The 12,668-nt window shown below is 42.6% G+C and overlaps 1 protein-coding gene across 8 annotated transcripts in view; it reads left to right on the top strand.

Moving 5' to 3' along the window:
* Window positions 1-12,668, top strand: part of LOC121891835 (aryl hydrocarbon receptor-like) — a 52,559-nt gene that overhangs the window by 8,218 nt on the left and 31,673 nt on the right. For all 8 annotated transcript variants that reach the window (XR_006094183.1, XR_006094184.1, XR_006094182.1 and 5 more), the window contains 6 exons: window positions 1,277-1,392; window positions 4,406-4,495; window positions 6,030-6,156; window positions 7,269-7,405; window positions 10,110-10,324; window positions 10,425-10,534. Coding sequence is in view for 1 of the 8 variants with exons in the window: in XM_042404454.1 (XP_042260388.1) it covers window positions 1,277-1,392; window positions 4,406-4,495; window positions 6,030-6,156; window positions 7,269-7,405; window positions 10,110-10,324; window positions 10,425-10,534 (795 nt within the window). In the remaining 7 variants the exon portion in view is untranslated. The remainder of the gene's footprint in view (window positions 1-1,276; window positions 1,393-4,405; window positions 4,496-6,029; window positions 6,157-7,268; window positions 7,406-10,109; window positions 10,325-10,424; window positions 10,535-12,668) is intronic.

Below are 12,668 nucleotides of genomic sequence, written 5' to 3'. Positions count from 1 at the left end.
CTGGTGGAAACAAAGACTTGATTCATGATAATAAATAGATGTGGGGTCAGAAGAAGCGTTTTTAAGCTAGTCGAACCTTCGGCCTCTGTATTGTCTGCAGCCCCTGAAAGACTTCCTCTTCTATTAACGTCTCCACCGCTGCTTCAGAAAGGCTCTTTGTTTCCTTCAGACTCGACCCACTCAAACTGATTTTATCCCCGCGGGGTCAAAGGCACGGAGCTGGCCTCAATGTTTTTGTCTGAGAGGGTCGAAGGTCACGGAGAAGCCCTTTGGTTGGTTTTGTCTGCCTGACTGTACAGGAAATGTTTTAGTCACAATATCTGTCAATAAACGCGATGAAAAGACGACCGGAAAACCTCTTCTCGCCCTCCTTTTTTTTTTTTTTTTAGGTGTTACTCCCTCCATCTTGTTGCCTTAAATCCCCTCTCGCTCTGTAAACGTGTTACTCCCTCAGGTTTTTTCCTTTTACATAACAGCTGACCTTAAAATCCCCCCCCCCCTCCTCCCCCCTCCTCCCTCCTCCTGTCTCAATCTGCGGTTCAGTCCGGTTCAAATGTGCTTCTTTGCCTGGAACTGTTAGAAGCTGCCACATGATGCAACTACAGAGGATCAAGTCAAAATAATATTGCAGTTTATTACTCGGTGAAAACGACTGACTGGATGTCTGTATCAGATTTCAATCAGCTGTTCGTTTCCACACAGATACAGTGAAATATTTCCATGAAAGCAGAATGTAAACATCACGTTTGTGTCTCAGAATTATTTTCTCCGTCTTCAGTAAAGACATTTGGAGACGTTTTATTCAATTTATTTCCTCCGTGGCTGAAAAACAGGTTAAACGAGCCTTTAGAAACTTAAACTGAGCTTTAATGCTAACAGGCTAGCAGCATTAATGCTACAAACAACCCATAATGCATCACTCTCTGTAGTATTCAGAAAGAATATCTGATCTTGTGAGCACGTAACAATCAACCACATAAAATATTATTATTATTCAAACCAATACAGTTTTTACTTTTGCAGTTAAAGTTAATATTAAAATACAATCCAGAGGCCAAAACACACATGTAAGCTATAAATATGAGATCAACAGCTACTTTAATATTCTGTATAATTATCTGTAATCAAAGAGGATTCAAATATTTCTCAGTCAGAGTTGAAACTGATGATTATTTGCATCGTTTACTTTATTTAGTTTATTGAGGGAATTTTTTTTTTTTAGAGTGATTTTTTTTTTTTTACTAAATATCGATCTTCTCTTCCTCTTTCTCCGAAGTGGCTTTGAAAAACCAGCTGTCCAACGGCGTGACCAAGACTAGCGATCACCATGACGACGGCAAGACGTCAGGATCGGCGGAGAGCCGCGTATCCGAGGGGGAACTGCTGCTGCAGGTAAATAAAGGTTAACGGCGAGTCATCCTTCATGCTCAACGCCTCGATTAATCAGGGAATTAGTTTGTATTATTATGATTAAAAACAGCTGATGTGTATTTGAAGGTATGTGGAAACATCTGGATCCAGTGTGTCTTGTCAGTGTCTTTCAATACATCCTGGATGTGTTTATAAAGCTATCAACACATAGTTATCATCCAACCACCAATTAGCCCGACTCTGAGGCTCTGAGGCTCTGACTCACTCTGTGGGGTTTTTTTTTTTTTTCCTGCATCGTGCGGAGAGTCTGAACACAACAACACGACCTGAGCTGTTTAAAGTCAGCTGATGGAGGAGAGGCCGCTCCGCACAGCTGGACAGGAGGACGAACGGCTCGTTTTCTTGGACTTTACAGCAGAGACGTCTCTCTCTCTCTCTCTCTCTTTGCTTCTAGCTGAGAGAGAGATAAGAACATCTCACGCTATTATTACCAAGATTTAAAGTTCATGTATGTGTTAATTAACTTCCTTTTAACTATTTGTTATAGATGCTCAAGTGTCTCTGACTGGGTTTAATTCACTACATGGTTAAAACTCTCATCTGTTGCTAACGGCAGCTGTAACCTGGCAACAGCTCAGGCCTGCGTCATCATATTTATCCCAAATCAGGAATGTGTCAATATGCATGTCATAGATACGACTACGTAACGGACTGACTATAAACAGTAGTAGTCAACATTAGCGCCGTGCGTTTCATACTGTTTATTGAATTCGACCCTTTGATGCCACATAATGTGTTCCAGATACGTCAGGAAGTGGAAAAAATCCATCTAAAGGGAACTTTAAAGAAACACACAGTGACCCAGTTCTAATCCAGCGTCTCATGTGTTTGATGATTCATCTTCAACTCGGCGACTTCGGCCGACCGGTTAATCACAGCCGTCGTCGTGTAAACCTCACTCGGCGCAGCGTCTTTAGAGTGTCGTTGAGGTCTAATTGAATCATTTCTCTAATCACGTCTTTTGTGCGTCACAGTAGAGACGCTAAAGATGCTCCAAACAATCTGGCAGCTTTGTGTGATGCAGTCTGGAGAAACATAAACACAGCTGGACGGTGTCATAATTAAAAGCAGCGGCTTGTTTTATTGTTGTAAGGTTTCTACAGACACACAGACGAGAGGTAAACACAGATCCCTCCAAACTAAATCGACTTATTGATCCCGGAGGAGTAAGTGGGTCACCGCAGCCGTGAAGAAACGGAGGATGTGTCGGCGTGGACGCAGCAGCAGCTTCCTGCCTTCAGCTGCTCTGTGCCATTACAGACACCGGCCCATGAATTATACAGAGCCGGTGAACACATCTATTATTGAAGTGAAAGGGGTGGGTGTGTGTGTGTGTGTGTGTGTGTGTGTGTGTGTGTGTGTGTGTGTGTGTGTGTGTGTGTGTGTGGACTCAACTAAAAGCATTTCAAGTATTCTTGGATGCTTTTGTGTACATCACCAAATCTTAAACAAGCCCCTCATGTTTTCATATCATCCACTTATAGACTAGTGAGTTGATGCTGAGTGTGTGTGTGTGTGTAGAGAGAGAGAGAGAGAGAGAGAGAGGAAGGACGGTCGAGTCAGATTTATTTTAAGCACTCGATCACAAGGTCAAACTGAAACGTGGTGACCTTTACGAAAGCGTGGAACGGGAAACGTTTCGGGGGGGAATATTTTTCTTTTCTAGTAAAACACAGAGACGGAGAGAGAGAGAGAGTCTTCCTTCTCTCTCTGTCTCTGTCTCTTTCTCGCCGTCTCTAGAGAGAGAGAGAGAGAGAGAGGTTGACTAAACATGCGAGCGAGAGAGACGGATGAATCTACAGTAAATATTTATACACAGCGTCTGTGCTCCTCTCTCTCCGCTCCGTGTGGTCATGTATGTATGTATGTTGTTACGGGCGGCGCTGGGTGTGGCCGCACGGACTTTAAAGCTCAAATCTTTAATAAATAATTCGTTTTATAGAGCTGATTGACAGAAAATTCACCTGCGTTTGCCGTTTTCCTTTTAGAACCGCTGTTATTGAAGTTATTGTTATTGATTATGAGCGATAGATTCTTTAAATAGTTCTGTAGGAGGAGCTGAGGTGAGTTTTTGTATCTGTAGGTGCGGTGCTTGTGCGGTTATCTCATGGTTATCGGTTAATATTCAACCCCTGATTAAAGCACAGATGTTACAGCAGTACACTAGACAACAGTGGTTTTATGAAAAGAAATCAGAGTTTCGCTTTTTTCGAGCGAGACCGTCTTGTCTCCAAAATGTCAATTATTCATCAGCGAAGAAAGACTGTCTTGTTTCAGGCCTGACTGTAATGCATTTTTGACATCATTTAATGGCTTTTGAAAGGAAAGTTTTAACCCGACAGCAGCCGACGTGAATCTGAGCTACAGACGCGGAGACGAGGAGGAGCGTATCGTCGTCTTCATCAGTGAGGAGGTGTAAGGAGGATGCTGGAGAGAGAGAGAGAGAGAGAGGGACATGGTGTCATCACCTCCTCGTCGAGCCCCGAGGCAGGAAGACGAGCAGGGGGAGAGGAGGAGCGATGATGGAGGTGTTAGTCATCCAGTAGTGACCTCCTTACTCCTCGCTCCTCCTCTCCATGACTTCTCTTTGAACTGACGTCTCCTCCTCATCCTCGTCCACCTCCTCTCTCTCTGTGCCTGAGGGGGGAGAAGTCTCATCCATGTTTTTGTATCCTATCATCTCTTATATTCCTGTTTCCCTCCTTGAGTCACAGCTTTTGTTCTCATTCAAACATTAAATACATTAAAACACAGACTTCCTGCTGAGGACGCTGAATGATGTTTAATTAATGTCACAGCAGCAGGAGCTTGTTTGTCTTGTGAAATATTTTGGGATTCAACAGGAAAATCCACCTTAAATGCATCTGTAGTAGATAGTTGGTACGTCAGGCTCCACATTCAACACTATATCATCATAAACTCCGTACCGTAAAAACACGAAACAGGAAGTGAATAGCGTGTGTTCTCTCTGCAGGCTCTGAACGGCTTCGTCCTGGTGGTGACAGCCGAGGGAATCATCTTCTTCTGCTCTCGTACCATCCAGGATTACCTGGGCTTCCATCAGGTAAACGCTGCGTCTGCATCTCACCTGTCGCTTAAGAACAATGTGACTCTTTGGACGCTGCTTTGGTTTGTTTTGATGGAGGTGAGATTTACTACACGACGTTCCTCCTAAACATCACCGAGACACTTCAAAATGACTAAAACACCGTCCAGTGATTGAGCTTCTTCTGATTCATGTGATGATGCTTAGTTAGATTGTAATTGGTTAATGTGAAGCAAAGAAGATTAAACTACAAAAATGCGCTTTGGTGCAGATAAAAAAAACCTCCAATAATCCAGTTTTCTCCACTCTGTTAACTCATATGCTTCGGACACCTTGATGCTTTGATTGTTTGTTAATTGTTTACAGTGTTTTATGTATCTTAACACCTGTAATATAAATATAAAGAGGAGGAAGTAGCTTTCAGGCTTCAGAGAGGTGGAGCTAAGGAGCGAGCGAGCGAAGGCTTTGTCCTCAGAGCCTGGGATTGGATTGAAAGAAACGCACATATGGAGCCAGAGCTTTAATCCAATTGGCCGTCACAACGAAGCGCCGTCGCCTCCAGTCTAATCTCATTTTGGAGAATGTGATTATCAAATTATCCAGAGTCTGTCTTGTCTTGTCTTGTCTGTCATGTACCGTACATAGGTGAAGTCTAAATCTAAATGCAGACTTATTTAACGCGCTCCATACAAACACTCCCCCCCCCCTCTGGACGAGCTGCGAACATCACCTCTCGCCTCTCGTTCCTCCTCCGCCTGAGGCGCGTCACCGCTGCTCTACAGAACAAACGTAAATCGGTGCTGAAGCTGTTATCGCCGCCCGCGTGAAGTGTTTGGAAACAATATGACACAACAGGAACCTGAGGGGCGGTAGAGGTGGTAACGCCTATAGCAACCCTATAAACTAAAAAAATAACAAAACACTGTTGTGACACCTGTGAAATGAGACAGAAACACACAGGTAGAGAAGATACAGTCAGGACAGGAGAAGAAGAAAAAGTATTGTTGGTCACAGACACAGTCCGATACTGTACGGCTCTACAACAGTGGTTAATTAATTGTATAATTGTCTTGTGCTAAGCTAGGCTAAGCTAAGCTAAGCACCACACCATCCTTTCCAGGAGGTTTGTCAGCTTAGCCACCAGCTAGTCGAGCACAAATACGGTTGTTGAGGAAAAACACCCCCCTCCCCTCCCTCCTCTCCCCCTTCTTTGTCATTTCAAGCACCACTTCTACCTGTCAAAATTCCTCTTGGGTGACCTGAGTTTGACCCCTCCCACGCCGGGCGGGTGGTTCCACTCTGGTGCTCAGCCAGGTCATGCTGGGTTTGGATCACAGATATCAGGGTCACAGTGAGTCTCTGGCTCGGTTTCAGCTATTTGAATTAAACATTCGACGACACTTGATTTCTTTTGGCTCCACTTCAAGGCAAACGGAATCAAACGCGCCCCTCGGGGTACCTGCTGACGGTCCACGCTGCAGCAAAACACCCACCTAAACACACATATTCATAAATGAGGACTCACTAAACTAGAACTGTCCTTTCCTGCCAGACTGACGTGATGCACCAGAGTGTGTTCGAGCTGATCCACACTGAAGACCAGCAGGAGTTCAGGAGGAACCTGCACTGGGCCCTCAACCCCCCCGCCAGCCTCGGAGCCCCAGCGGACCCCACCGCAGGTCTGTTGCCTGAGGACACGACCCGTGCTGTGTCTGGTGATGTGATGTTTTCACTGTTACTCTGAGACTAAAACAATCTGGGTTGTTTGAATTTCGTTACACAAAACAGAAGTGTGTTAATCTCACAGCTGCTCTTATTAATATCAAGCCAAGACGGGGGGAAATGTCACCGCCTGAGTCACAATTCACCTCTCCAATTGGCCGTCATTAGCGCAGGTTTGCTAGCATGCTAATCAGCAGCTGCTTGGAATGAAAACATGATCAGAAGAAGGATGAATGTAGAGCTGCAACGATTGATTAATAGTATTTTAATAAACAGTTAATCGTTTAAGTCATTTTTCAAGCAAAAATGTGTTGGAGAGCTTCTCAAATGTGAAGATTTTCAGCTTTTCTCTGTTTTATATCATTGCAAATTGAATATGTTTGGATTTTACTGTTTGTCAGACAAAACTAGACATGTGAAGAAGTTACTGGGACTTGGAGAAACTTGGGTGGATGGATTTGACATATCATAGACTAAGCGATTCATTAAGAAAATAACTGGCAGATTAATCCACAACAAAAATAATCATTAGACACAAAACTGTCTGACTGTTTCTCTGATCAGTGTAAAATTTGGAACATATGATAAGACATTAAGACAAAGCATATTGTGTGTAAACGTTATGAGAACTGTTGAACTGCAGCTGGCAGGTAAATATGTTATTATCATCCAGTAGTTTTTAGTTTTTAGTGTCCCATGAATGTCTTATTTCTGTAAAATTTCCCAGCTCACGTCCGACAGACAGAAACTGTAACACTGTAAACAGATTCTTAGATGTTTCAGACAAAAAAACCTTGTGGACATTTTTTTTGTCTCTCTGAATCTGAGCCGAGGTCGTAAAAAGGCGAGAAGAGGCGACCTTTAAATAAAACCTCCTGAGATGTCTAAATGTTACAGTACACACACACACACACACACACACACACTCTTACTGTACATCCAAATACACACCTGTCATTTTCAATGAGGTGAGCAGTCACACAAACACACAGCGATCACAAGTTGTCTTAATAATATTTACATACATCATAATAAAATAGTAATAAAAAGACTTTTTTAACGTCCTCAGACGGCGAGTCTGTGTCGACCTCTTCCTGCCTGGTGAGCTACAACCCCGACCAGCTTCCTCCTGAGAACTCGTCCTTCCTGGAGCGAGGCTTCATCTGCCGCTTCCGCTGTTTGTTGGACAACTCCTCCGGCTTCTTGGTGAGACCTGGATCTGCTTCATTACAAGTGTTTTTAAGCGTATAATGACAGTTTGGAAGTTGTTTAGAGACATTATTACGTGATAAAATGAAACTATATCAGAGGCTTGCAGTGTTTCCAGGCCGTGAGCGGTGCAGGCAGTATGGCGTGCCACCTCAGAGTCCCTCAGGGATCAGAAGCCACCATTTACTCCTGTAATCCGCCTTAAGAGAGCCTCAGGGTCGTGGGGAAAAGGGCCTTAATCCTCCCACCACCCAGAGGGGACGAGAGCAGAGGGGGGGAACTTGCTTAGTCAGGGTTGGTAGCTCTACACCGGCCCCGCTGCTGCTGCTGCTGCTGCTGCTGCTGCTGCTGCTGCTGCTGCTGCTGCTGCTCCCACTAAGACAATTAGCTGCAGATTGAGAAAAACAAGCTGTGGTTCAATGGCGGCGCAGGGATCAGATCCTTTAAACCTGCTGGGAAAACTGGGGCAGGGAGGGGCTGCCCACGAGCAAAGCACTTAATAGCCGTAGCGTAGAAACGATTAGTCAATCACCAGAACAGAAGCAGCAACTATCATTAACGAAGCAAAAATGTTTCTCAAATATGAAGCTTCTCTGTTTTCTGTCGCTGTGAACGTAATAATATCTTTGTTTTTAACTGTTTAGCTGCTTTTTCTGACCTTTTACAGAATGAAAGATAATCCTGAGTAATTGTTAGTTGCAGCCTTACATGTCGTAGCTCATTAACTACAAATCTTATTACACACAAATCTTATTAATGCCAATCATTTCCCAAAGAAACTCACTTTAGATCAGAGAACATTTCATGTTTTATATCTTATTAAGTTAAATGATCAATGTAGTTTGAAAGAAAGAAAGAAAGTTGGAAAGAAAAATAATGATTAGCTTTCGGTCTTTGTTTTTTAAGCAGAGCTTGTACAGAGAGGTCAAAGGTCAAGCCCCGCAGCTGTATGTGAATGATGGGCAGGTCTCGTGGGAGGGGGAGGGAGAGTGGGGGGGGGGGGGGGGGGGGGGGGTTCGAACCCGCGTCTCCCTCCCAGTGCGTTTGCGTGAGCGGTAAGCCAGGTTTCTGCTTGTGTCTACCGGTCGCTATGGCTTTGTTTTTCGTAATCCCTCCTGCTATTCAGGGTTAGATTCCTGACATCACGGCTGCAGGCCCTTAAACCCACCAAGGTCAATTAACCGGAGCTAACTGAGGACGAGGAGGAGGAGGAGGAGGAGGAGGAGGAAGAGGTAGGGTCTTCACACGAGATGCCACGGGGTGAGAGGAGGACGGCAGACAGGATAAAGTGTTTTCAGGTTGTTTTTTTTTCCCCTCCAGCTGTTAAAACCTCCCCCGTCGTTGATCCGAAACATGAAAACTAGCTCGACTTTAAGGTTTCTGTCGCTTTCACGAAAGGATTTTTCACCGTCGGACACATTTTGAAGGAGAAACATGGAGCAATAAATCCAAGTGGAAACAAATCAGTTGAATGTTGAAGCTGACGGAGTTGTTATTTCCACCTCCTCTAATGTCTTGATGATGATATTTAAAATGTGTTTTGTTGATTTTAAGACCTGTAGAGCGACATGTTTGTGATGCTCGAGGTTTATCTTCTTGCCGTACTGGTTTCTGGAATACGTTGGAAATAATAAACTAGTTTTTCTTCATCATCAGTGGGAATTTTCACCTAAATTTGTAGGTTTCTTGCAGCACAAAACATTGTATTTTTACCACCAATGAGTCTGCAAATACGTTTCATGTAAATCCAGACATGATCAGTGAGAGGAAGTTTAGCTTGATGATGCTTTAAGGTCACTAAAATCTTACCCTGAGACTATTAATGTACATGAAATATTAATGATTTTACAAACTGAATCTAATAAATGTTTTATACATGTTGGTCACAGCATAAGATCTGCTTAGAAAAAGTCTCTATAATAAAAGATTCTTATTTATACTTAAACATATTAACCTGAAGAACCGTAGTGGTTGAAACATCGTCACGTCCATGTGGAATTAAACAAGATTTAAGAACAATTCAACGCATTTTTTTTTATTTCTCAGCACCTGCAAATGTTTATGGATGTGCTCACTTTTATTGGCCGTATTCAAATCACATCCAATCAAATTACTGCCTTTGTTTCTTTGGATAATGTTTCCTCAATAAGCTGCATGAAGGAGATAATTATTAGAAACTAGAAACTGTTGTAAATGACGCCATTGATTCCTCTAAAAATAGTCCCGTCAGCCTCATTTTGGATGATAATGGATCATATTTTCTCCTAAACAAACTTGAGTAAACACAGATTCCCAACAACAATCGTGTCAAGTGTTATATAGTATAATAGTGTATTTAAATGGTGTACAGTGAGCCATGTGACCAGAGGGAGTGTTGCTGGCTTTCCAGTAAGAGACACCGATGTTTACAGCGTATAGTGAAGTGGTAGCGCTCTCTACATTACCCAGCAGGATAAATAAGATTAATGGTGCTCGACAGGGAGAAAAGAAACAGCTCTCTCTCTCTCTCTCTCTCTCTCTCTCTCTCTCTCTCTCTCTCTCTCTCTCTCTCTCTCTCTCTCTCTCTCTCTCTCTCTCTCTCTCGTCCGCTGGAAGCTTCAGAATCAGATGCAGAGAAATAGAATTTAAAAAAACGATTCAGAGCTTTTTCGTCGTATTTGTTAACGGTTTTTAAATCTGTCCCGCTGTCCTCTCCTCTCAGACGTTGAACATCCAGGGTCGGCTGAAGTTCCTCCACGGTCAGAGCCGCCAGCAGCAGCAGTGTGACGGCGAGCAGCGTAGTACCCCTCCTCAGCTCGCCCTGTTCGCCATCGCAACGCCGCTCCAGCCTCCGGCCATCCTGGAGATCAGGACGAGGAACATGATCTTCAGGACCAAACACAAGCTTGACTTCACTCCGATGTCCTGCGACGCAAAGTACGCCGCGTCAGAAATATTGTTTATATATTTTGTTAAAACTTGTACTTGTGGCGGTAATTTTTTGCGCGTGTCTGTTGTGTGTTTTTCGGGTTTTCAGGGGGAAGATCGTGCTGGGATACACCGAGGCGGAGCTGAGAGTCCGAGGTTCTGGATACCAGTTCATCCACGCCGCCGACATGCTGTACTGCGCTGAAAACCACGTCCGAAGTAAGTCGCAGCTGTCAGCAGTCTACATACATGTTGTAGTTCACAGTTCACATCATCGTTAACGAAGCACGACTGAGACTGGAAGGTTACTGGTGCAAATCACTGGAGCAACTGGAATTAAAACGTACGTGTGAGGGAAGCTGAAAAGGTCTGTCCATCGATAATCAGCTGCTTAAAGACTAGAACAACTTTATTTAGTGGAAACAAGTACAGATGAGAATGTGACGAAGACAAAAAGACACAAATGTTTGTAGCAAGTTCAGTAAATATATATTAAAAAAGGACAACGAGCACTTGATTAAAACTCTTCCTCTCTTAGTTTTTAACATATATATTTCTTTGTTCATTGATGCACTGTTTTATCACTGCTGGCCTGTCAAACAGCATGTTTAGGGGAAAATGTTGACACAGCAAACATCTAAAAGATCAATAGCGAGTCTATTTTAGGCAAACATGACCCAACGTCTATTTTAGGCCTGGACACAGAGTGATGTTTATCACATCAGGCTGATTTATTGGTCTTTTCATCTTAACAAAATGTCACTTTTGCAGCTTTAAACCCATCTAGGATTAGTATATATTTAGAGTAAAAGTGTACTGACCCCTGTCTCATGTTTGCACAACGTTACATCTGTGACACATGCAACAAACAAACAAACAAACAAACACTCTGTGTGTGTGTGTGTGTGTTGATGGAGGAAATCTCCGAGCGAGAGTGTCCTACTTAGCTTGTGTACCGGATGACCCGGTTAGTCGTAACCATGGCGCCCTGAACGCCCGCATCACTGCGATCAGACACGCTCAAACACAAACACAAACACACACACACACAAACACACACACACACACACACACACACAGACGCAGTATGCTTGTAGTCATGCATACAGAAAGGGAAATACATGAATATGCATTTGGAAACATGTAACACAGAGATACATACATGTTCAGCTCTAATGCACTCACACAGATGGGACGACAGGTTCCATATTACACATAAATACACAAACACTCACAATAAATCCAGACAATAATATCATATGATGTCGTTTTCTCTCTTAAACATTATGAGCAGAGGTGTAATATTAATAATTACATTAATAAAACTACTAATAATTATGTCTTCTGTAGACGCTCGGATGATTTCCTCTTTGTTAATTTGGAGGAAATGATTTATTTAAACAAAGAGAATCTAGAAAAAGGAGAAAGAAAGAAATTTGAGTAAATCATACACAGACTAATTCGATAACTGTATATATGACTTACAGTAATGCACTAAGACAAAGGAGTAGATTGACTTGATGATTTGTACAACACATATTCAATCATATATTCAGTAAAAATGATAATAATTCATATGTGGGCTCAGTAGAGATGATCGGCCCATGTGGAGAATACAAACATTTTCTCCTGTTATGCTTCAGATCACAAGCAAAAACTTGTGGAAAGGCGACTGTAGGCAAAACTAAATGCTCATCATTCGTCTGTCTGAGTTGGAGCTGCAGGATAAAAACGAACAGAAACAGCAACTTTACAGGTCACAGAAGCTTTGAACTCAGCTGTAGCCCACGTAGATATTACAGTTCCTGCTAAAGTTCTTCCAAAAATATGCAGTGATGATTCTGAAGATACAAAACATGAACAACATGATGTTCCTGTTGGAGGTTGGACTAGCAATGATGTGCACGGATAGTTATGTCATAGTAGATGTTATTTATGAGTCTAAAACAGACAATTTCATCATCTTTTACTCAGAGTTTTTTTTCCTTGACAGGGTGTGAAAGCCTCTAAATTGGAACATCGTTGGAAATTTTTTAAGTTTAAACCCAAAATAATAATATAACAACAACATGTTTGATACCATATTTTAAAGCCTCTGAAAAAAACATCTGAACTATGTTGGGACACTAAAACTCTTCTTTGACTGCAAGAATAATGAAATTCTTTCATAAAATTAGACAATATTTACCAGCTGATTGTAACTTTGCCATCTGGTGTATTAGTCAGACCTACAGTCTTTCTATTAAAGCACCTGAGACCGTGATTCACTTTAAAAATTCTTCAGGAACTAGAAAACACAGAAACATGAGCTCGCACCACATTTCACTCTCACCGGCAGACACAACACTGAGCC

This window comes from Thunnus maccoyii, chromosome 24 (genome assembly GCF_910596095.1).
Source record: "Thunnus maccoyii chromosome 24, fThuMac1.1, whole genome shotgun sequence".
In the NCBI taxonomy this organism is placed as follows: domain Eukaryota; kingdom Metazoa; phylum Chordata; class Actinopteri; order Scombriformes; family Scombridae; genus Thunnus; species Thunnus maccoyii.
Note: the sequence above shows the minus strand (reverse complement) of the source record. Positions and strands in the feature narration are given on the sequence as shown.